Source organism: Bombina bombina, chromosome 9 (genome assembly GCF_027579735.1).
Source record: "Bombina bombina isolate aBomBom1 chromosome 9, aBomBom1.pri, whole genome shotgun sequence".
NCBI classification, from domain to species: domain Eukaryota; kingdom Metazoa; phylum Chordata; class Amphibia; order Anura; family Bombinatoridae; genus Bombina; species Bombina bombina.
This window is the reverse complement of record NC_069507.1, coordinates 177,193,845-177,216,915: the sequence shown is the minus strand read 5'-3', so window position 1 is coordinate 177,216,915 and position 23,071 is coordinate 177,193,845. Positions and strand designations below refer to the sequence as shown.

Sequence of the window (23,071 nt, the reverse complement as noted above, 5' to 3'; positions counted from 1 at the left end):
ATTTAGAGGTTTAAATGTTATAAAGTATATTAATATAACAATGTTGGTTGTGCAATACTGGGGAATGGGTAGTAAAGGCATTGTCTATCTTTTTAAACAATAACGATTTTAGTGTAGACTGTCCCTTTAATTGGAAAGTTGTTAAAAATGGCATACTCTTTCCAAATTAGACATGTGCATTTCTTCTTGGGAAAGTGCAACACACTAAGATCTATGCAAATGCACAAGAAGAAATCCGGAAAAAGCTGAATCCCGTGAGCGGCCGCCTTCTTCCGCATATGGCAGTGAATGAAACTTTTGAATGCAGATGTCTACTCTAAATCATACAATAAATATTGGGGTTTCATGTCCATTTAAACAAGTAATTATAAACAGTGGTATTTTCTTTGGGAAAAAAATTTGACAGGTAAATTCTAGAAATAACAATTATACAGAGTGTGTATGTTAGGAAGCAATTTCAAGACAAAGATGCTCTTCTTGATATTAGATCAAGTTGCAATAGATAATTATTAACAAGTAGCTTTTGTATGTGGTTTAGGTATAACAAAATACTGTAAGTATATAGGCTGAGGTATTCCAAGGATATGAGATAAAGAAGGCCCATCTTTTCTGCCCTTATCCAAGTTAACAATGAATACTTTATATATCTTTAACCATGTCCCAGGGTTACTAAATATATAATGCATTTAAAGGGACATTAAAATACAATGTTTAATTGTGTAGAAAAGCAACTTTGCAATTTATATTCATTATTTATTTTGCTTGTTTTTATTAGGTTTTTTTTCTCTCTCTCCCTAGTGAGGTCGAAAAGCAAATTCTATAACTTAGCTTTCCTTCAAATTGCTTAAACCAACTACATACTACACAGTATTTGCTTAGGGCAGTGTGGGAACTCATTTACAGTTAGTCCTAATTGACCACAATTTAAAGAGAGATAAAAGAAACTTACTCTCACTTACTTACAAGGGATGCCAAAAGAACAAAGTAAATTTGATAATAAAAGGGAATTTAAAAGTGTCTTAAATTGACATGCTGTATCTGAATTATGCAAGTTTAATTTTGATGTTACTATCCCTTTAATTAGATGTAGTGAAAACTCTTTGCACTTTACATTCATTATTTATTATGTCATCTTTTCTTGTGTGAGCTCCCCAATTTCCCAATTTCTATACATGAGTGAGTACTACCTTGTTGTAACTTAAGTTATATTCTAAATCTTAAAGCCTGTTCTTCTGATCTAATATCCCCTTATTAAACAGGGTTTTAAATCCCTTTAACATTGCTGTATTTCACACAGCCATTGTTTGCATATGCTAGGGACTGTTTAATATCTGTCCCTACTTGTCCTTAGCAGAAGAGATTAGAAAAGGGAATCCTAGGTTTAACCTTTGTAGTACCCATTACTTTATAAAAGTTAACCCTTTGCACACATTTTCTAGTATTTGAAAAAATGATAAGATTAAAAAAAATGCATCTGTTTACTACTCTCAGGCTAATCTTTGCTTTGAAAATATCATTAGAATTAGCATTTATTTAATGTTTAGTGTCCTTTTAAAAAAAAGTGACAGTTTTAATTATTTTATAATATTAATTTTGTATGTAGTTCTTTTGCAATTTAGTATTTAATACTTATATGCATGTATAAAAAAATATTTTAATGTCCTTTTATAGTGAGTATTTAAACTGCAGGCAGGATATGTACTTGTTTTATGACGTTTCTTTATCACAAAAGTAATGAGCAGAAATATGGATGATTGTTGAATTCAGCAAGAACCCAACAAGAGTTTCTAATTAAAAAAAATATGTCAGAAATGAATATGCAATGACATATACAGTGGAAGAAAATACACAGAGAGGGACGCTTATTGAGCATCCTAGATAAATGGCATACGGATAACCACAAAGGATGGTGTATTTAAATCCCCCTTTCCGACTATTAAAGGGATACTGAACTGTAAAATGTATTTTCCTTTAATGTATTTTAAACGACTTGTTACACCTTCTGCAGAGTATTGTATGTATGTTTATATGGTATCATTTTTATTTGTATTTCAAATAGCTGTTTTTGCTAATTAAAAACATCATCTGTTGTTCTCAAGGACATGCCCATAAAAATGGTCTGAATCTGCAGGTAAAGCAGGCATGTGCTAATGTAACCTATGTCTAAACACACAACCCAATAATTATGTACTGAAATGCTTATTATGGCTGGGGGGGGGGGTGTCAATGAGCACAACCAGCTATTTCAGATACTAAAATCTTTCTCTTTTTCTTAGCCGCCACTAGGAGATTAATTAGTGCTATTGTATTCTGTTTATATTGCTTTACATAGGTTTTTTTTCATTCATATTTTCAGTGTAGGTAGCAGTTTTTGCAGGAAAAGCAGCTATTTCAAATAACAAAGTAAAGGCAAAAGAGCTGTTTGTAATCAATTTAATACACGCAAGCAGTTAAAATGGACTTTTGTGAACACATTAAAGGGGAGAAAATTAACCCTTTAATGTCTCTTCTTCTCTTGGGCATAATGTGTCAAAACTGAACTGCATTCACTTCTTGGTGAATTGGGGGATTCAGTGACCATTGAGGGTGCATAGCCCCCATCGGCATTGCTGAACCGGTTATATAACTGCTCACGTTTATTAATCACTCTCAGTGCTATTTCCGTAGACAGAGGGTATTGTATGGGCTATGCTCAAACCCAGCTCTGTTATGTTCCTGCCCCATAGCTGGTTCTGTTTGTACATGATGTGTGTATGAGCTGACTGCAAAACTAGTCCTCTAATTAGAGAGTTCTCTAATGCTAAAGTACAAAATAGCTAACCAATATGTTGCTGTTAATGTTAAGATTTGTCCAAACAATGTGCTACAGTTATTTCATTATAGTTTTTCTTCTTTATGTTTTCTCCAGAGAACTGAATGGCAACAACATTACACGCATCACTAAGAATGACTTCTCCGGACTCAAGCAGCTGCGAGTTTTGTAAGAACTGATCCTTTCCTTTTATTTGTTAAACAGAATTGTAATGGATATGTTAGAGTGTGGACATGTTTCTGGAATATCTATCTGTCTGTCCATCCATCCTTCTATCTATCTATCTATCTATCTATCTATCTATCTATCTATCTATCTATCTAATCTATCTATCTGGCTATCTATCTATCTGTCAATATATCTATCTGTCAATATATCTATCTATTTACCTGGTTATCTATCTATCTATCTATCTATCTATGTAACTGTCTGTCTGTCTGTCTGTATGCCTGTCTGTGTCTGCCTGTCTCTATCTATCTATCTATCTATCTATCCTTCTTTCTTTCGTTCTTTCTCCAGAGTGTGTTGTCTCTCTGTCTATCTATCCATATGTCTGTCTAGTCTGAAAGTGTTGTCTCTCTTTGTCTATTTGTCCATATGTCTGTCTGCCAGTGCTTCTAGATATTCAAGCCCATCGAGATTTGTAACACTGCTTATTTCCAAAATCTGCCTTATTATTCATAATTGGACTGTTAATGTCAAACAAAATATATTATCTTGAAAAGGAAGCAAATCATAATAGTGTTTATATGACGTTTATGTTGGTGTATGATTTAGAAAAAAAGTAGTTAATGCTAATCAGATAACCCTCTACTCTATTTTGCATTACTGGGTCATTCAATGCCTGAAGGTGACATGATGTTTCAATAGTTACCACTGAACAACATTAATAGCGGAAATGTTTAACTCCACTTGCAAATCATTTGATATATTTCTGACATATATAAACTGTCCCTCAATTAAAGTTGTTCTCTCTCTCTCACACGAGAGCTAAGATCAAAATAACATGTAAAAATAAATTGTCACAGGACTTTATTTAAGAATGGGTGACTTGCATTAAACAATATTAATACTTCCAAAATATAAGGCTAGATTTAGAGTTCTGCGTTAGCCGTCCAAACCAGCGTTAAGGGGTTCTAACGCTGGTTTTGGCCGCCCGCTGGTATTTAGAGTCAGTCAGGAAAGGGTCTAACGCTCACTTTCCAGCCACAACTTTTCCATACCGCAGATCCCCTTACGCCAATTGCGTATCCTATCTTTTCAATGGGATCTTCCTAATGCTGGTATTTAGAGTCTTGGCTGAAGTGAGCGTTAGAACTCTAACGACAAAACTCCAGCCGCAGAAAAAAGTCAGTAGTTAAGAGCTTTATGGGCTAACGCCAGTTTATAAAGCTCTTAACTACAGTGCTCTAAAGTACACTAACACCCATAAACTACCTATGTACCCCTAAACCGAGGCCCCCCCACATCGCCGCCACTGTAATAAAAAAATTCAACCCCTAATCTGCCGACCGCACACCGCCGCAACCTACATTATCCCTATGTACCCCTAATCTGCTGCCACTAACAGCGCCGACACCTACATAATATTTATTAACCCCTAATCTGCCCCCCCAACGTCGCCGCTACCTACCTGCACTTATTAACCCCTAATCTGCTGACCGGACCTCGCCGCCACTATAATAAATGTATTAACCCCTAAATCGCCTCACTCCCGCCTCAAAAACCCTATAATAAATAGTATTAACCCCTAATCTGCCCTCCCTAACATCGCTGACACCTAATTTCAAGTATTAACCCCTAATCTGCCGACCGGACCTCACCACTACTCTAATAAAGTTATTAACCCCTAAAGCTAAGTCTAACCCTAACCCTAACACCCCCCTAAATTAAATATAATTTAATTCTAACGAAATAAAATAAATCTTATTAAATAAATTAATCCTATTTAAAGCTAAATACTTACCTGTAAAATAAACCCTAATATAGCTACAATATAACTAATAATTACATTGTAGCTATTTTATATTTATATTTATTTTACAGGCAACTTTGTATTTATTTTAACCAGGTACAATAGCTATTAAATAGTTATTAACTATTTAATAGCTACCTAGTTAAAATAATTACAAAATTACTTGTAAAATAAATCCTAACCTAAGTTACAATTAAACCTAACACTACACTATCAATAAATTAATTAAATAAACTACCTACAATTATCTACAATTAAATCAACTAAACTAAATTACAAAACCCCCCACTAAATTACAAAAAAACCCCACTAAATTACAAAAAATAAAAAAAGATTACAAGAATTTTAAACTAATTACACCTACTCTAAGCCCCCTAAAAAAATAACAAAGCCCCCCAAAATAAAAAAATGCCCTACCCTATTCTAAAATAAAAAGTTTACAGCTCTTGTACCTTACCAGCCCTTAAAAGGGCCATTTGCGGGACATGCCCCAAAATAAACAGCTCTTTTGCATTTTAAAAAAACATATAATAGGTTAAAAAACCTAACACTAAGCCCCTGAAGATCTCCCTACCTTATCTTCACCACGCCGGGTATCACCGATCCATCCAGAAGAGGGTCCGAAGTCTTCATCCTATCCGGCAAGAAGAGGTCCAGAAGAGGCTCCGAAGTCTTCATCCTATCCGGCAATAAGAGGACATCCGGACCGGTAGACATCTTCATCCAGGCGGTGTCTTCTATCTTCATCCATCCGGCGCTTAGCAGGACCATCTTGAAGCAGCCGTCGTGGATCCATCCTCTCCCGACGAATGAAGGTTCCTTTAAGGGACGTCATCCAAGATGGCGTCCCTTGAATTCCGATTGGCTTATAGGAACAGCCAATAGAATGCGAGCTCAATCTGATTGGCTGATTGGATCAGCCAATCGAATTGAACTTGAATCTGATTGGCTGATTCAATCAGCCAATCAGATTTTTCCTACCTTAATTCCAATTGGCTGATAGAATCCTATCAGCCAATCGGAATTCGAGGGACGCCATCTTGTATGACGTCCCTTAAAGGAACCTTCATTCGTCGGAAGTCGCCGGAAGAAGAGGATGGATACGCGTCGGCTGCTTCAAGAGGGTCCCGCTCCGCGCCGGATGGATGAAGATAGAAGACGCCGCCTGGATGAAGATGTCTACTGGTCCGGAATGTCCTCTTCTTGCCGGATAGGATGAAGACTTCGGAGCCTCTTCTGGACCCCTTCTTGCCGGATAGGATGAAGACTTCGGGCCCTCTTCTGGACGGATCGGTGATACCCGGCATGGTGAAGATAAGGTAGGGAGATGTTCAGGGGCTTAGTATTAGGTTTTTTAAGGGAGGTTTGGGTTAGATTAGGGGTATGTGGGTGGTGGGTTGTAATGTTGGGGGGGGTATTGTATGTTTTTTTAAAATGCAAAAGAGCTGTTTACTTTGGGGCATGCCCCGCAAAAGGCCCTTTTAAGGGCTGGTAAGGTAAAAGAGCTGTAAACTTTTTATTTTAGAATAGGGTAGGGCATTTTTTTATTTTGGGGGGCTTTGTTATTTTTTTAGGGGGCTTAGAGTAGGTGTAATTAGTTTAAAATTCTTGTAATCTTTTTTTATTTTTTGTAATTTAGTGTTTTTTTTTTGTAATTTAGTGGGGTTTTTTTGTAATTTAGTTTAGTTGATTTAATTGTAGATAATTGTAGGTAGTTTATTTACTTAATTTATTGATAGTGTAGTGTTAGGTTTAATTGTAACTTAGGTTAGGATTTATTTTACAGGTAATTTTGTAATTATTTTCACTAGGTAGCTATTAAATAGTTAATAACTATTAAATAGCTATTGTACCTGGTTAAAATAAATACAAAGTTGCCTGTAAAATAAATATAAATCCTAAAATAGCTACAATGTAATTATTAGTTATATTGTAGCTATATTAGGGTTTATTTTACAGGTAAGTATTTAGCTTTAAATAGGATTAATTTATTTAATAAGATTTATTTTATTTTGTTAGATTTAAATTATATTTAATTTAGGGGGGTGTTAGGGTGTTAGCTTTAGGGGTTAATAACTTTATTAGAGTAGCGGTGAGGTCCGGTCGGCAGATTAGGGGTTAATACTTGAAGTTAGGTGTCAGCGATGTTAGGGAGGGCAGATTAGGGGTTAATACTATTTATTATAGGGTTATTGAGGCGGGAGTGAGGCGGTTTAGGGGTTAATACATTTATTAGAGCAGTGGCGAGGTTAATAAATATAATATAGGGGTTGGCGATGTTAGGGGCAGCAGATTAGGGGTACATAGCTATAAAGTAGGTTGCGGCGGTGTCCGGAGAGGCAGATTAGGGGTTAAAAGTGTAATGCAGGGGTCAGCGATAGCGGGGTCGGCAGATTAGGGGTTAATAAGTATAAGGTTAGGGGTGTTTAGACTCGGGGTTCATGTTAGGGTGTTAGGTGCAGACTTAGGAAGTGTTTCCCCTTAGGAAACAATGAGGCTGCGTTAGGAGCTGAACGCTGCTTTTTTGCAGGTGTTAGGGTTTTTTTCAGCTCAAACTGCCACATTGTTTCCTATGGGGGAATCGTGCACAAGCACGTTTTTGAAGCTGGCCGCGTCCATAAGCAACGCTGGTATTTATAGTTGAAGTGGTGGTAAATTATGCTCTACGCTCCCTTTTTGGAGCCTAACGCAGCCCTTCAGAGAACTCTAAATACCAGCGTTGTTTAAAAGGTGCGGGGGGAAAAAACACGCGTAGCTAATGCACCCCTTCTAACGCAAAACTCTAAATCTAGGTGATAGTTTTTTTAGGAGAGTGGTGAGGGAGAGTTGAGGGGTATAAAACAAATCTGTGTTAAATGTTAAAAATGGTAGTAAATAAATTGTAAACCAGTAAATATTTTATAAAGTATTGTTTTGCAACAGACATTGCCTTTTAAGGGACCTTTAGGGTACAGAGCAACGTCACAAAAAGCAGGTCTTCCTCGTCCGGGATGTAATTATTAACAAGTATGTTTGATGTAACAAATTAGCTTTGCGGTTAACAAATAATATCTTTCTTCATTCTTGAAAATTATTTTTAATGAGGGGATGTTGAGGAAAGTTGAATTCATCTGTTTTGTTCCATCATATATGTGGGAGAATCATAAAATTCTGGATGATATAAGCATGGGAATTTGGAAATCCTTCAGGGATTGGTTGGTATCTTCAATCTCTAGGGGCTAGGATGACATGTAGTTAATTTCCAGTTTGATGACTTATATCTAAAATGCACAACAGATGATGAGTTAATATGTTAGCTGTCTTTAAGGCACCATGTGTATCAGTTTAACAGTACCACTGGAATGTATTTATGCTCAGGAGAGCATTTGTTTTTGTAATCTAGTTTAATTTCCTACAATGTAATACATTATTTCAGACTCTTTAGAGATGGAAAAAAACAATTGTGAAAAAACGAGTGATAATACACCCCCCATGTCAGCACCTGTATTCATAAATGCATAGTTAGTTCTTCCATGAAACCATTTCATTGGCCAATACCTAGTTCCTCAAGTTCACAAGGGTCTTAGTAGACCATAAGAAGCTCCCTTGTGTCAATAGAACATGAGAATTGCCCTTAGAAGGAAAGCACACATTACTAACTAACTGGTAATCAGAACATTGATCTAACCTCCTGGTAAATGTAAACAAAGAGATTTAGGGGATTTTTTTTTGCTCTTCCTTTGTGGCCTTATTAAAATCCATTTCTATAGACATCAATTTGTCATGTACATTCACAAGATTTTAGTAATCCCTGAGTGAGTGAATTGATGTACATTGTAGACAAAGTAACTAGTCTTGAATGATTATAGCAGCAAACAACTATACAGATCTACATTAAAGGGCTATGAAACCCCAACATTTTCTTTCATGATTTTGATAGAGCATGCAATTGTAAACAACTTTCTAATTTACTCCTTTTACCAATTTTTTGGTGTTCTCTTGGTATCTTTTGTTGCAAAGCAGGGACGTATGCTTAGGAGCCGGCCCATTTCTGTAGCCCTATATGGCAGCAGTTTTGCAAGAATGTTATCCATTTCCAAGAGCACTAGATGTCAGCACTAGTTCCTGCTATGTAGTGCTGCTCCATATGCCTACCTAGGTATCTCTTCAACATAGAATATGATGGCAAAGAAGCAAATTTGATTAAAATGGAAACTTTTTTAAAAATGGTACGCTCTGTCTGAATCACAAAAGGTACATTTTTGGGTTTCATATCCCTTTAATGCAGGTATAATAGAACTACAAATGGTGTTGTTGGTTCCAGAATTATCTAGAGCTAAAGACCAAGACAAAACTTAAAGGACCAGTCAACACATTATATTTGCATAATCAACAAATGCAAGATAACAAGACAATGCAATAGCACTTAGTCTGAACTTCAAATAAGCAGTAGATTTTTTTTATAACAATTTTCAAAGTTATGTATATTTCCACTCCCCTTGTACCATGTGATAGCAATCAGCCAATCACAAATGCATATACGTATAGTCTGTGAATTCTTGCACATGCTCAGTAGGATCTGGTGACTCAAAAAGTGTAAATATAAAAGACTGTGCACATTTTTTTTAATGGAAGTAAATCGGAAAGTTGTTTAAAATTACATGCTGTATCTGAATCATGAAAATTTAATTTAACTTGAGTGTCCCTTTAATGGTTTCCAAAAATGTTCCCTCTTCCTAAATTCCTCAATTTGATATTTCTTTGACATTGATTCTATGAACAAATATCTGTATACTGACATGTTATGTAATTCCACATGTACAGAAAACTATACAGCTTGCAGTAACAAAATGTATTTATGACCAACGATCAATATCTATCCAAAAGTGGTTGGTGTCCAAGTAGAATAAAAATCTAACTTTAATTTGTGTTCTAATTGTTCATCAATAATCCCCAATCAGGACAGTGAATATTCAGGGTTTAAAGGGACATGAAACCCAAAGATTTTCTTTCATTATTTAGATAAATTTAAAACAAGTTTCCAATTTACGTCTATTATCAATTTTTCTTCATTCTCTTTGTGAGGAGCAACAATGCACTACTGGGAGCTTGCTGTACACATCATGTGAGCCAATGAAAAGAGGCATATATGTGCAGCCACCAATCAGCAGCTAGCTTACAGTAGTGCATTGCTGTTAATAAATCTACTTAGGTATGCTATTCAACAAAATATACCAAGAGAACAAAACAAATTAGATAATTGAAGTATATTGGAAAGTTGATTAAAATGGCATGTTCTATACGAATCATGAAAGAAGCATTTTGGGTTTTTAGCACGTTTTCGCAGCACTTTTTGGTATAGCCCTTTAAATCTCAATTTTAATAATTTCTCCTGCGTAGAGCCGTTATCACTCTTATTTCTACTATGATGTTTCAGTGTGTTTTTTTTTTTTACTTGATTATAAAATTTATGATAAAGAATTTTTCAATTTACTAGACGTAAAAAGAGATAAATAAAATATTGTGTTTTCGTTTTTTCAGACAACTAATGGAAAATCAGATCGTCAGTGTGGAGCGTGGAGTTTTTGATGACATGAAGGAACTCGAGAGATTGTGAGTTTTCACTTTGTAATAATTTTCTTTGGTATTAGATTTCTACATTTTCTGGGGAAGAGATATGTGTGCTATATAAGAAGTGATATACATGTTGCTATTTGTGATCAGACACATAGGTCTCCAACTATGAAAGGAGGCTGTTCTGAATGATATACTTACAAATTGTTTTCCCCATTGAGAACGTTATATAGTATTAATTAAGGTGTGAGAAAATATAAGAAGTACAGGGTTTGTATGCTTACTAAAGGTTCTGGTTCAGATAGAAAATGCAACTTTCTAATTTACTCCTATTATCATTTTTTCTTCGTTCTCTTGCTATCTTTATTTAAAAAGCAGGAATGTAAAGCTTTGGAGCCGGCACATTTTTGGTTGAGAAGCTGGGTTATGCTTACTTATTGGTGGCTTAAATGTAGCCACCAATAAGCAAACACTATCCAGGGTGCTGAACCTAAAATGGGCTGGTCCGTAAGCTTTACATTCCTGCTTTCTAAATAAAGATAGCAAGAGAACGAAGAAAATTTGATTATAGGAGTAAATTAGAAAGTTGCTTAAAATTGCTCTATCTGAATCATGAAAGAAAAAAAATTGGGTTTAGTATCTCTTTGATGTGTTTCCAACTACTTGTTATACCAGTTGCAGAGTATAAAATGTATGATAAATTTAATTTGTATGTTTATTTTTATATATGAAATAACTGTTCTTTGAAACCACAATCCATTAAAATGGGTTGAGCTTGCAGGGAAATCCAATATCCTTGTTTTATCTGTAAATACACTTGCTACTTTATATTATCTCTGTATACCAAAGTCCAATAAAAAACAAACGAAAGCCAAATATCAGCACACTTAAGATAAATAACGAATCCCCCCAAATTGTCCTACTGAACAAAAAATAAAAAACACTGTTTAAAATAAACGTAAAAAACACTTAGAAAAACGCACACAGGCTTTAAGCACATAAACAGATATATGAAATATGCAATGCAATTTGTGATCAGCAGTTCATAAAAAGTAACAGTACTTGCGTATGAAAGACCTTGCCATGCAATTGGGGGCCAGCACAGGTGGAAAAATGTCGGAATTGTAAAATATTTCCAATTCCAACTTCAGAAGTAGATTATTGAAACCTTTCTCAGGTTGCTGCTATATGTAGGAAACGGGTACCTTGTTCCTGTTGATAGAAGACAGAATATGTGAAAGAAGACTATAATTTGTTGAATTGCAAGACCACCTAAAAATTATTATCTGCTAACCCTATGGAAAGCTGTAATAAAGAACGATACCAATTATTAAAGGGATACTAAACCCAATTTTTTTTTTTTTCATGATTCAGATAGAGCATGCAATTTTAAGAAACTTTCTAATTTACTCCGATTATTAATTTTTCTTTAAGTAAGTAAGCTTAAGAGCCGGCCCATTTTTATTTCAGCACCTAAGTAGCTCTTGCTGATTGGTTACTAAATGTAGCAAACCAATCAGCAAGCTCTACCAAGGTGCTGAACCAAAAATGGGCTGGTTCTTTTAACCTTCCATTCCTGCTTTTTCAAATAGAGATAGCAAGAGAAAGAAGAAAAATAGATAATATAAATAAATTAGAAAGTAAATAAATAAATAATAAATAAATAAATTAGAAAGCATGCTCTATCTGAATAATGAAAAAAAAAATTGGGGTTTGTATCCCTTTAATTAAAGCCAAAAAAGATAACATTTTGGATGAAGATGAATTCAAATATATCTATGAACCAAAGCCATGCACTCCAATATTCTATCACTTCCCAAAGATCCACAAGGATTCAGTGAACCCCCCAGGGAGACCAATCATCTCTGGTATAGACTCCATCACTGACCATCTATCAAAATACATTGATGGTTATTTACAACCAATGGTAAAGAATATCAAGTCTTATGTGAGAGACACTATGGATTTCATACAGAGATTTGAGGGTCTAACTTGGGGTGACCACTCATTGTGGATCTCTTGTGATGTATTGTCATTATATACATCTATTCCACATAATAAAGGGATCTCAGCAATAGCATCCAAATGTGCCAAGTGGAACAAGTCTGAGAAACACATCTCCTTTATATTAGAAGGAATAGAGTTCATTTTAAAGTATAATTGTTTTATGTTTGAGAATAGGTACTATCAGCAAATACAAGGCAAATACAATTTTTTATTTATTTCAATGTGTTGTTAGCAATACAATTTTTTTCTTGCGTATTTATGTGGGAATCGTTCAATTATTCTATTTTAATGGTTCTACATTACTATTTTCATTGTGAATGTTTGTAATGTATGCATCTCCTTCCCATTCGAAAATGCATGTATGTGACTATGTATATATGTCAATGTAAAATCCCTGCGTCATCTTTTTTTCCTAACATCCGAGATCTCCTATTTTTGAGCCCTTATACCTTGTGTGTGCAATTTTTTTTTTAAATAATCGTTATTAGACAGTTTTAATATGAGTGTACTTTGTAATGTATTTTTTAAGTGTTTCCTGAGACTTTTATGTTGCGGAAAACTGTTAACTACAACTGTTCGAGCGCGGAAAGGATTGTTACGTTCAAGGCCTTAGCACGCAAGCAATCGTGATTTTTCAAGACTTGTAATAGCTGCGCAATGTTAATTGATTGTGAAAAGACCATATCTTGCGTGTAAAACTCATAACCCGCGACTTGTAATCTTGCCTTTGCTCTATTGACAGTGATTTTGTTTACAATGATAAACACAAGATGTTCTTTTGCATATTTCCTAAATCAAATTAGATAAATAAGACGCTGAATGTCCTTTGTCTGTGAGAACATTTATATACAGCAAACATAAGAAGATTTATTAAGTAAATGTAATTATTGGTATCCTTAAAAACATGTTTCAAAATGACTGATTGAATTGTGATAATCACAAGTTTGCCCTAACAAAAGACTGTAATACTTTGTGTATATCATTATGGAGCAATATTTTATCTATCAAGATGAGGCCTTCTTAGAAAGCTTGGACCGATTGAAATTCCACAAAGAGCTCTTTCATTTGTCTTAATTGGAAACAACTAAGCATTTCTTCAGCTCTGTAATATTTTTGTCTTTGATGAAAGATTTAAAGGAATTTTGACACAACAAAATCACTTTGATTAAATGTGTAGTCAGAGTAGTTTTGTTGGATTTTTTTGTGCTAGGCAGATCTCCCCCTCTTAAGTAGTTTTTGGTTTAATAAAAAAGAACTGGGTGGAAAAATTTTCCTCACAATCCAAGTTGTCTATCTGTATCATAAATTGACAATGCCTTATTTTTCAGACAAGAGAAGAAACTTGTGTCTGTAGTAGCTGGATTACTATTGCTTGTCCTTTCTTAATATATATATATATATATATATATATATATATATATATATATATACAGTTCCTTAAAGGGAAAGCACAATCTCACCACTCCATAAATGCCACGGTGCTCTGCTGTAAATCATCCAAAACTTCCACAGAATGCAGGCACTCACTGGTCTATGTAAAATGTAACAATTTTATTTAAACATCGTTAAAATGACATAACGTTTCGGCCCCAATTCGTGCTTTTGTCAAATGTCAGCATGAGAACATAAGAATATGCAGCACACTTAAAACCAATATGACACACAATTAAATGCCGCCACTCGCGTCTTCCCATTCATGGCAATGACGTCACATACGCACGTAACGTGCCTAGCGTGATGACGCATGGCACGGCGTTGCCATAGCGATGTCGGATAGCCTCACGCGTCAGAGTGGGAAGTATCTTAATCACGCATATGTATTGCTGTCTAAAGCATCTATGTGTAATTTTTGCTATTAGCAACCAAACAATCATAAATACATATAGCGTATTGAGTTTGGACATAGCGGTCATACAAAAAGCCCACATTGGGACATAACCTGGATCGATGGTAGAATATAATTTTTGTTGCTGCATGCAATAAACTGTCATACTCGTAATACAAAGAAGGAGACCAAACGAAGGGTCATCCTAGGAGTATAGGTAATAATTACCAAAAAAAAATAGTTAAAAGCATCAGCACAAATGAGGCATATAAAACCTTGCTATCAAAGCACATCAATCAGATGAAGATAAGTTAAAACCCAACACTTTAGAAGTAAATCTATTTAATAATTATTTATAATACAAGGCATTAGCATGTGTATTAATTAAAGGTGAAGAATCGCATACATAATGGCATCGTGCCTCCCTGGGGTAAATATAGAAACTTTTTGAACAGTGAGCTATCATTTAGAGGTGTCCAGGGCAGAAAACATCCCAATGTTGTATTAGTAGAATGGGCTAAAGTCCAGTGAGGTGTTAAGGCCTTTGGGAACCAACGTGTCCAACCTGTGAATCCATCTGCTTTCAAGTTGGAGCAGTCTATTGGCTCTATCTCCCCCTCTTGACATGGGAGGTACGTGATCTATTAACATAGACCTGATGCTAGACACGGAGTGTTTCAAAGCCACACAGTGGCGTGCCACTGGCTGATCTGACTCGCCAGATTTTAACGCAGCATGGATTGCGCATCAGTGGTTCGCCATCCTATCGCGGAATGGGGTGATCGTCTTACCCACATATACACTGGAACAAGGACAAATTAATATGTATATTACATAGTTACTCATGCAACTCAAACGATGCAACTTCAAGCTTGAATATGATTTTACTAATGTACATTTTCTAGACCTTAATGTGTTCAAGGTGGATGAATCAGGCAAGGTGCGGTTCGGTACATCCTTGTACACTAAACCCACGGACTGCAATTCTTTATTGGATGCCAGAAGCTTCCACCCTGCACACCAAAAGCAAGGTGTCATAACCTCCCAGCTTACCAGAGTCCTGAGAAACAATAGTGAGCTATCAAAAAACTAAGCAACAGAGGGTATGCCAGAGAAATTACTAAGACACAAGAGAAGCTGCATATGGATGGCCTTAAAAGACAGAGTAACGTCAAACGTGAACAGTTAAACCTGTTTACCACCTACACACCCAGTAATGAAAAGTTGACAGGAGCGGTGCGCAAGCATTGGCCGGTTGTGGAGACTGATCCCACATTACCCTTTCGCAACATGCCACTGCCAAGATTGGTTTATCGTAGAGCCAAGAACCTCAGGGACCACTTAGTAAAGTCGGATCCTGTCAAACACTACCGCAAGGAATCATGGCTCAAACCCTCCAAAATGGGTTGTTTCCCCTGTGGTAATTGCACCACATGCAACAGCATGACCAGAGGTAACTCTTTCCAGCACCCACATTCGAACAAGAGGTACAAGATAAATCATCGTTTGAGTTGCATGAGTAACTATGTAATATACATATTAATTTGTCCTTGTTCCAGTGTATATGTGGGTAAGACGATCACCCCATTCCGCGATAGGATGGCGAACCACCAATGCGCAATCCGTGCTGCGTTAAAATCTGGCGAGTCAGATCAGCCAGTGGCACACCACTGTGTGGCTTTGACACACTCCGTGTCTAGCATCAGGTCTATGTTAATAGATCACGTACCTCCCATGTCAAGAGGGGGAACTAGAGCCAATAGACTGCTCCAACTTGAAAGCAGATGGATTCACAGGTTGGACACGTTGGTTCCCAAAGGCCTTAACACCTCACTGGACTTTAGCCCATTCTACTAATACAACATTGGGATGTTTTCTGCCCTGGACACCTCTAAATGATAAGGAAAGTGCAAATGTTACCGGCACTAATGGACATATACAAATTGTCTAATTATGTCCATATTTGTCAAATGCAGACTTTAAGGGTAGTATTTGTTCCACCACAGGTAAAAAAGGGTGTAACTGATTTTAACCTATTAGCTGACTCCAAATGGTACTTAAGGACCATTGGAGCAAGTGACTGCAGCTACGATTACGGCCTGTGGAGCCGAAACGCGTCAGCAAGCAGTCCTTGGGGTGGAACAAACCCCTCACACTTGTCCTAGAAAGTATTGTCCATTTATGAACTTTTAAGTTTTCTTCAAATAAATCTTTCTTAACACGCCTGATCGACTGCCGGTGCATCCTTTATCCCCTTTTTTGCCTATTGACCTCTAAATGATAGCTCACTGTTCAAAAAGTTTCTATATGTACCCCAGGGAGGCACGATGCCATTATATATGCGATTCTTCACCTTTAATTAATACATATGCTAATGCCTTGTATTAGGGGCTATAAATAGATTTACTTCTAAAGTGTTGGGTTTTAACTTATCTTCATCTGATTGATGTGCTTTGATAGCAAGGTTTTATATGCCTCATTTGTGCTGATGCTTTTAACTATTTTTTTTTTTTGGTAATTATTACCTATACTCCTAAGATGACCCTTCGTTTGGTCTCCTTCTTTGTATTACGAGTATGACAGTTTATTGCATGCAGCAACAAAAATTATATTCTACCATCGATCCAGGTTATGTCCCAATGTGCCATCAAAGAGCATGTACCCACTACTATCTAGGGCTTTTTGTATGACCGCTATGTCCAAACTCAATACGCTATATGTATTTATGATTGTTTAGTTGCTAATAGCAACAATTACACATAGATGCTTTAGACAGCAATACGTATGCGTGATTAAGATACTTCCCACTCTGACGCGTGAGGCTATCCGACGTCGCTATGGCAATGCCGTGCCATGCGTCATCACGCTAGGCACGTTACGTTGCGTACGTGACGGCATTGCCATGAATGGGAAGACGTGAGTGGCGGCATGGCGGCAAAAGTTATCTCTCATCTTTAAAAGGGGTATGTTTTAATTGTGTGTCATATTGGTTTTAAGTGTGCTGCATATTCTTATGTTCTCATGCTGACATTTGACAAAGGCACGAATTGGGGCCGAAACGTTATGTCATTTTAACGATGTTTAAATAAAATTGTTACATTTTACCAAGACCAGTGAGTGCCTGCATTCTGTGGAAGTTTTATATATATATATATATATATATATATATATATATATATATATATATATATATATATATATATATAATATATAGAGAAAATAACTCATTGTGTAAACCATTTACAAATCTAAACAAGTCAGAAGACTTGCTTTAAACCTAGAAACTCAGTGACTACACTGGTTCCAATGCAGCAAAGGAATCTGGGTAAGATATGCAAATGAGGTTCACAATGACTCACCTTTATATATATACACAGACACACATATATAAACGCCATGTAACTTCTACTCACATTCCAAGATGCAGTTAATGTTAAGTTGAAATTATATATTTAATAGAAATTATTTAATACAATTTGGTGTGTGTGTACCTATATATAATGGATATAAATTGACATTTAATATTATTGATGAAATGTGTTAAATGGACTGTACCACAGTGAAGTGTACCAAGTAAAGTTTGTCACAGATAAATGACCCAGATAAAAGTTGTATGAAGATAAATTAGATAAATAGAGGTGGTCGTATAAATCTTATTGTCGTCTTCTGCACAACATAATAGTCTGCAGTTAGATATATATATGTGAGCACATTATCTGTGTCTACGACAAGCTATTCTTATTATGTGCCTTTTCAACATTCCAGAGATTTGCTGTATCTACGATAAGAAATAGGTTTTACTCCATAGCTCTAAAGCAAATGTGTCAAGATCTGTGAAACACTTACACAGATCAATGATTTGATGATCTCTCATTCCCAAAAGAAATTTCCTACCCTCACCCAGCTAGCAGGTTCCCGGGCCATCCCCCTAAGATCACATTTTGAATATACAAGATTTAAGAGCATCCTCTGTGCTTGGGGTTTTTCCCCATCTGCTCCCCTCCCTTTGACCTCTTAGGAAGCCAGGTGGCAGAGAGGTGGAAAATTACACAGACCCATGTCCCAACACTACCTACTAATGGAAGTGGCACTCCCTCTCGATAAAGCAGCCCATCTACTGAAATGGGAAAACATCCTTCATACCACAATACCACCACAAATTTGGTCCAAAGCCTTTGACCTTACCCCCAAAGCCATTTACTGTACAACCCTATTTGGAACATTTTACAAACTGCTTACCCACAGCTACTTTGTTCCTATGAAACTGTTTAAACTTAACCTGATTACTACCCCTCTCTGTTGGAGGTCTTGCGGTCTTCCAGGAGACACATTTGGTGGGGCTGCCCCAAAATTAAGCCGCTTTGGAATAGGGTTTTTGCTACACTAGCTAATTTAGGCATCCGAGTTCTAAGGACTCCAGAAACAGTCCTTCTCCATAAAGGCCTTCACCCCCTCCCCAAGCACCAGAGCTACTTATACATTTATGTTTTCACCACCATAAAGTTAGCTATAGCCAGAGCCTGGAAAAATAGTAGCCCCCATGTTGTAAATCTATCTTGGAAATCATGGCTTACATTAACTCAATAGAAAAGAACGTATTCTTTACTCTAAATAAGATCGACCTATATGAACTCATATGGGAGGATTGGGTGACCTTGATTAAACCCAATTGGCACCCCACAATTTCCATGCAATATTCCCAGTACCCTACTCTTTTATTTACCATACAACCAGAGACTAGAGCTTGCCATCCCCTTCCTACCCACCTTTCCCAAATTACAACTATATGTTTAAGATGTAGTTGTACTTTATCAGAGACATTATTGATTTAACATGAAGGTATGTGTTTACAACACCTTGTATATGTTATTCCATGTACACTGTTTTGTATATAAAAAAAAGATCTGTGAAAAACATGTAGTTGTCCTTCTCGCATATAAATCAAAATGAAATATATAATACCTGGAGTGATTGCTACTGAAAAAGTCAAGAAATCTGTCCTATATCAGTGGTTGTAATGTAAATTTGGTAAATTTGATAAATCTCCATAGATTAACATTGAAATTAAGAACCTTATTAGCACGGGTGGTGTTTGTGTGTTAACCCAAACAATGCCTTAAGCAGCTAGCACAGCTAGCACAGATGAAGCGCATGTGCCCATGCGCGAAACGCGTAAGATAGGAGCTTACCTTGTATCCAGAAAGCCTGCTCCGCAATAAACCTGTTTATTGACACCTGGACTCAGCCTTCCTTCTTCCTCATATTGTGCTTGTAGACTGGGTTTATCAACTCTCACAAAGTTTTTTTTTTTTTTTTTTTAAATAATTTTTTATTGAAGTTGTGGTAAATATTAACAAACAAAATTCGTCCTTGAACAATCATTACATCAGAATGAGATACACATTGGCTATAAACTCTCACAAAGTTTAATCATGACACAAGGAAAGACGTGCCGGTGACAGTCAGCTGTGCATATTTTTGTACCAATTTTCCGACAAATCCAGAACTCCCATGGGAAATACTCAGTGCAGTACAAAATGACTTTAGCTTCACAATTAATCCAAGTATATTTGTTATAAGCCTCTCATTAACATGAAATTAATTAATCCTGCAGTGGGAGCTAATTGTGGAAAAGATACAGTTCCAGGGACATGGTTGGCTTCATATATACTCTTCTAAAGAGACAGAGCAGTTAACACATCTGTATAAATTTATATTAGAGGAAAGATAAGCTTTTAAAAAAATAAAAATTATTATACAGTGTAAACCTCTCCCTCTGCTGCTAAGTGCATACAACAGTACTGTATATAAGGCAACTAATTAGAAGAGATTGGAAAATGTTTTGCAAATTTGTTAAAAATAATAAATTTCTGGCAAATGTTAAATATAGAGAAGTCAGGGGACATATGTAATCTGTGTCCTACTATTGCAGGGGGTCTGTTTCTTTTTAGTAAAGGGGATTTTGATTGGTCATACTGCAGGTGACGCCAAATTGGTACTTTAGGAGTGTTAAAACATATGAAAGTAAACTTTATGAAGCTGCACATAAAGGAGGAGTAAAAATAAATATTATATTTACTGCCCTTTAACATTTGTAAGTTGATTCTTGTAGGCTTAAAACTTTATTTAAATGTAACATTCATTTGTAACATCTGAATATTCAAATGTTACATTCAAAATTAACATGATAATATTTTATATTTGAATGTTAACTTTTATTCCATAGTAAATGTGAAACATCAAATATAATTTGCTGTTCTTTAATTTTCACAATACAACAGATACATTACTCTAAGTATGACCAAGTCTAAGCATTCATAATTTTACCTGAATTGCAATAGTTTGTTAAGTATGTTTTTAAATAGTTACTGTTCCTTTAAAGATGTAAAGGTAGGTTACTGTATTCACTTTATATTTAATATTCTTAGTTAAAGGAATAGTCTAGTCAAAATTAAACTTATATAATTCAGATAGAACAAGACATTTTAAGCAACTTTCTAATTTACTCCTATTATCAATTTTTCTTCATTCTCTGGCTATCTTTATTTGAATATAAGATTAGGAGCCGGACCATTTTTGGCTCAGAACCTGGGTAGCGCTTGCTGATTGGTGGCTACATTTAGACACCAATCAGAAATTGCTACCCAGGTGCTAAACCAACAATGGTCCGGCTCCTAAGCTTACATTCTTGCTTTTTCAAATAAAGATACAAAGAGAATGAAGAAAAATTGATAATAGGAGTAAATTAGAAAGTTGCTTAAAATTGCATGCTCTATCTGAATCATGAAAGTTTAATTTTGACTAGATTATCCCTTTAAACAGCCAAAGCAAAGATTTTTTTTATAAATTTGTACAAACCAATAAAAATAAGTATTTTAATATACAGATATTCAGATGCTTATAATTTTATAATGTGAAAGGGGTACTTTAAAAATCTTGGTGGGCATTTTAACCCAACTAACATAGGGGGGGGCACTGAGTCTGTAAACATGCTTCACAGATTCTGCAATTTAAAAGAACCAATACACCCAATTTTTTTCTTTCATGATTCAGATAGAGCATGCAATTTTAGGCAACTTTCTAATTTACTCCTATTTTAAATTTTTCTTCATTCTCTTGCTATCTTTATGTAAAAAGCAGGAATGTGATGCATAGGAGACGGCCCATTTTTGGATGAGAACCTGAGTTATGCTTGCTTATTGGTGGGTAAATGTAAGCCTCCAATAAGCAATTGCTATCCATGGTGCTGAACCTAAAATGGGCTGGTTTCTAAGATTTACTTTCCTGCTTTTAAAATAAGGATAGCAAGAGAACGAAGAAAAATGGATAATAGGAGTAAATTAGAAAGTTGCTTAAAATTGCATGCTCTATCTGAATCATGAAAGAAAAATTTGGGTTCAGTGTCCCTTTAACTGTCAGGACTGGATGTACATCTTTACCCTAACACAGATTACTCAAGAACATCTAACTCTTTTCATACAAATTATTTCTACTTATGTCACCACTAGTTTGTGTGCTCTGTATAAATGCTCCTCATTGGCACAGGTTTAACCTTTGACTTACCAGCGTGAGTGGTAGCTGCCTATTTTGCCTCATGATTCCTTTTTTAACTAGTTCCTAAATAAGCAACTTAAAGGGACATGACACCCACATTTTTTCTTTCATGATTTAGAAAGAGAATGCATTTTTAAACATCTTTCTAATTTACTTCTATTATCTAATTTGTTTTATTCTCTTGATATTCTTTGCTGAAAAGCATATCTAGATATTCTCAGTAGCTGCTGATTGGTTGCTGCACATAGAAACCTCATGTGATTTGCTCACCCATGTGCATTGCTTTTTCTTCAACTAAGGATATCTAAAAAATGAAGCAAAATAAATCATAGAAGTAAATTGTAATGTGGTTTAAATTTTTATGTTCTATCTGAATCATGAAAGAAAGATTTTGGGTTTAGTGACCCTTTAAGACCATCTGGGGGTCAAAAATAAATGAATATAAAGTTTAACGTAGAAATAATTTCACTCATGCAAAGAATGATTTTACAAGGGAAACAAATATAACTATATAGTGCTATCAAGATAATGTTAGCAAGATGCTTTTAGGACACTACTCAGAGTTATGAGTAAATCACAACATTTGTACGACAGAACATAAATGAACTGACAAGTACTGCAGGTGTATGAAATATAAACCACCAAGTATGCAATGTGCTAAAGAAATAAAGGCCCGGAAGGGTTTGCAGTGGGTGGTGAAGTATGTCATTTTTAGGAGACAGCTTTTAGAGGCTGGATTTATACAGCCATATTTTTTAGACACTTTTGTGAGTGGGTTATAAAGTTGAATTTGATATCCTGATGTATTTTTATTCCCATGTTTTAGACGCTTGAATCGAAACCAGCTGCACACACTGCCTGAGCTTCTGTTTCAGAATAACCAGGCCCTTTCACGACTGTGAGTACCAATATATTCTGCATGCAAAATGAATGTAAAAAGCTTTCTTCGAAGCAATGAGCTTGGCTTTAAATCACATATTATGCTTCAACCAGTATCATCAGCTGTGCTATGCTATACAGTCTTTATGTTGTATTTGTTTAGGTTGTATTCATGAAACTAATGGATTTAATCTGAGTGCAAGAAATGTTACTGGCCTAGGTTCAATAGGATTTCAAGCAAACCTCCAAAAGAGTAAAAATGTTCCCATATCTAAGGAAAATTAGAAAATTTGAAGTTGCAATACAAATCCAAATGGTCTAAGTTCATTAAAGCTTGCAGTTGAAACTGTTCAAGGTCCCTAAATGTATTCTGGAAAGCAGAACTCCAAACCATGGCACAGTTTGCTGAACTATCACAGGGGAAATCTGCTCTATTCTGGATTTCACAAATAGTAAGTAAATTTTG

General features: G+C 35.7%; 1 protein-coding gene across 1 annotated transcript in view; it reads left to right on the top strand.

Annotated features, from left to right (window-relative positions):
• SLIT1 (slit guidance ligand 1) overlaps window positions 1-23,071 on the top strand; it is a 503,550-nt gene that overhangs the window by 110,424 nt on the left and 370,055 nt on the right. Inside the window, exons 2-4 of the mRNA XM_053692504.1 lie at window positions 2,909-2,980; window positions 10,308-10,379; window positions 22,553-22,624. Of these exons, the coding sequence (XP_053548479.1) occupies window positions 2,909-2,980; window positions 10,308-10,379; window positions 22,553-22,624 (216 nt within the window). The remainder of the gene's footprint in view (window positions 1-2,908; window positions 2,981-10,307; window positions 10,380-22,552; window positions 22,625-23,071) is intronic.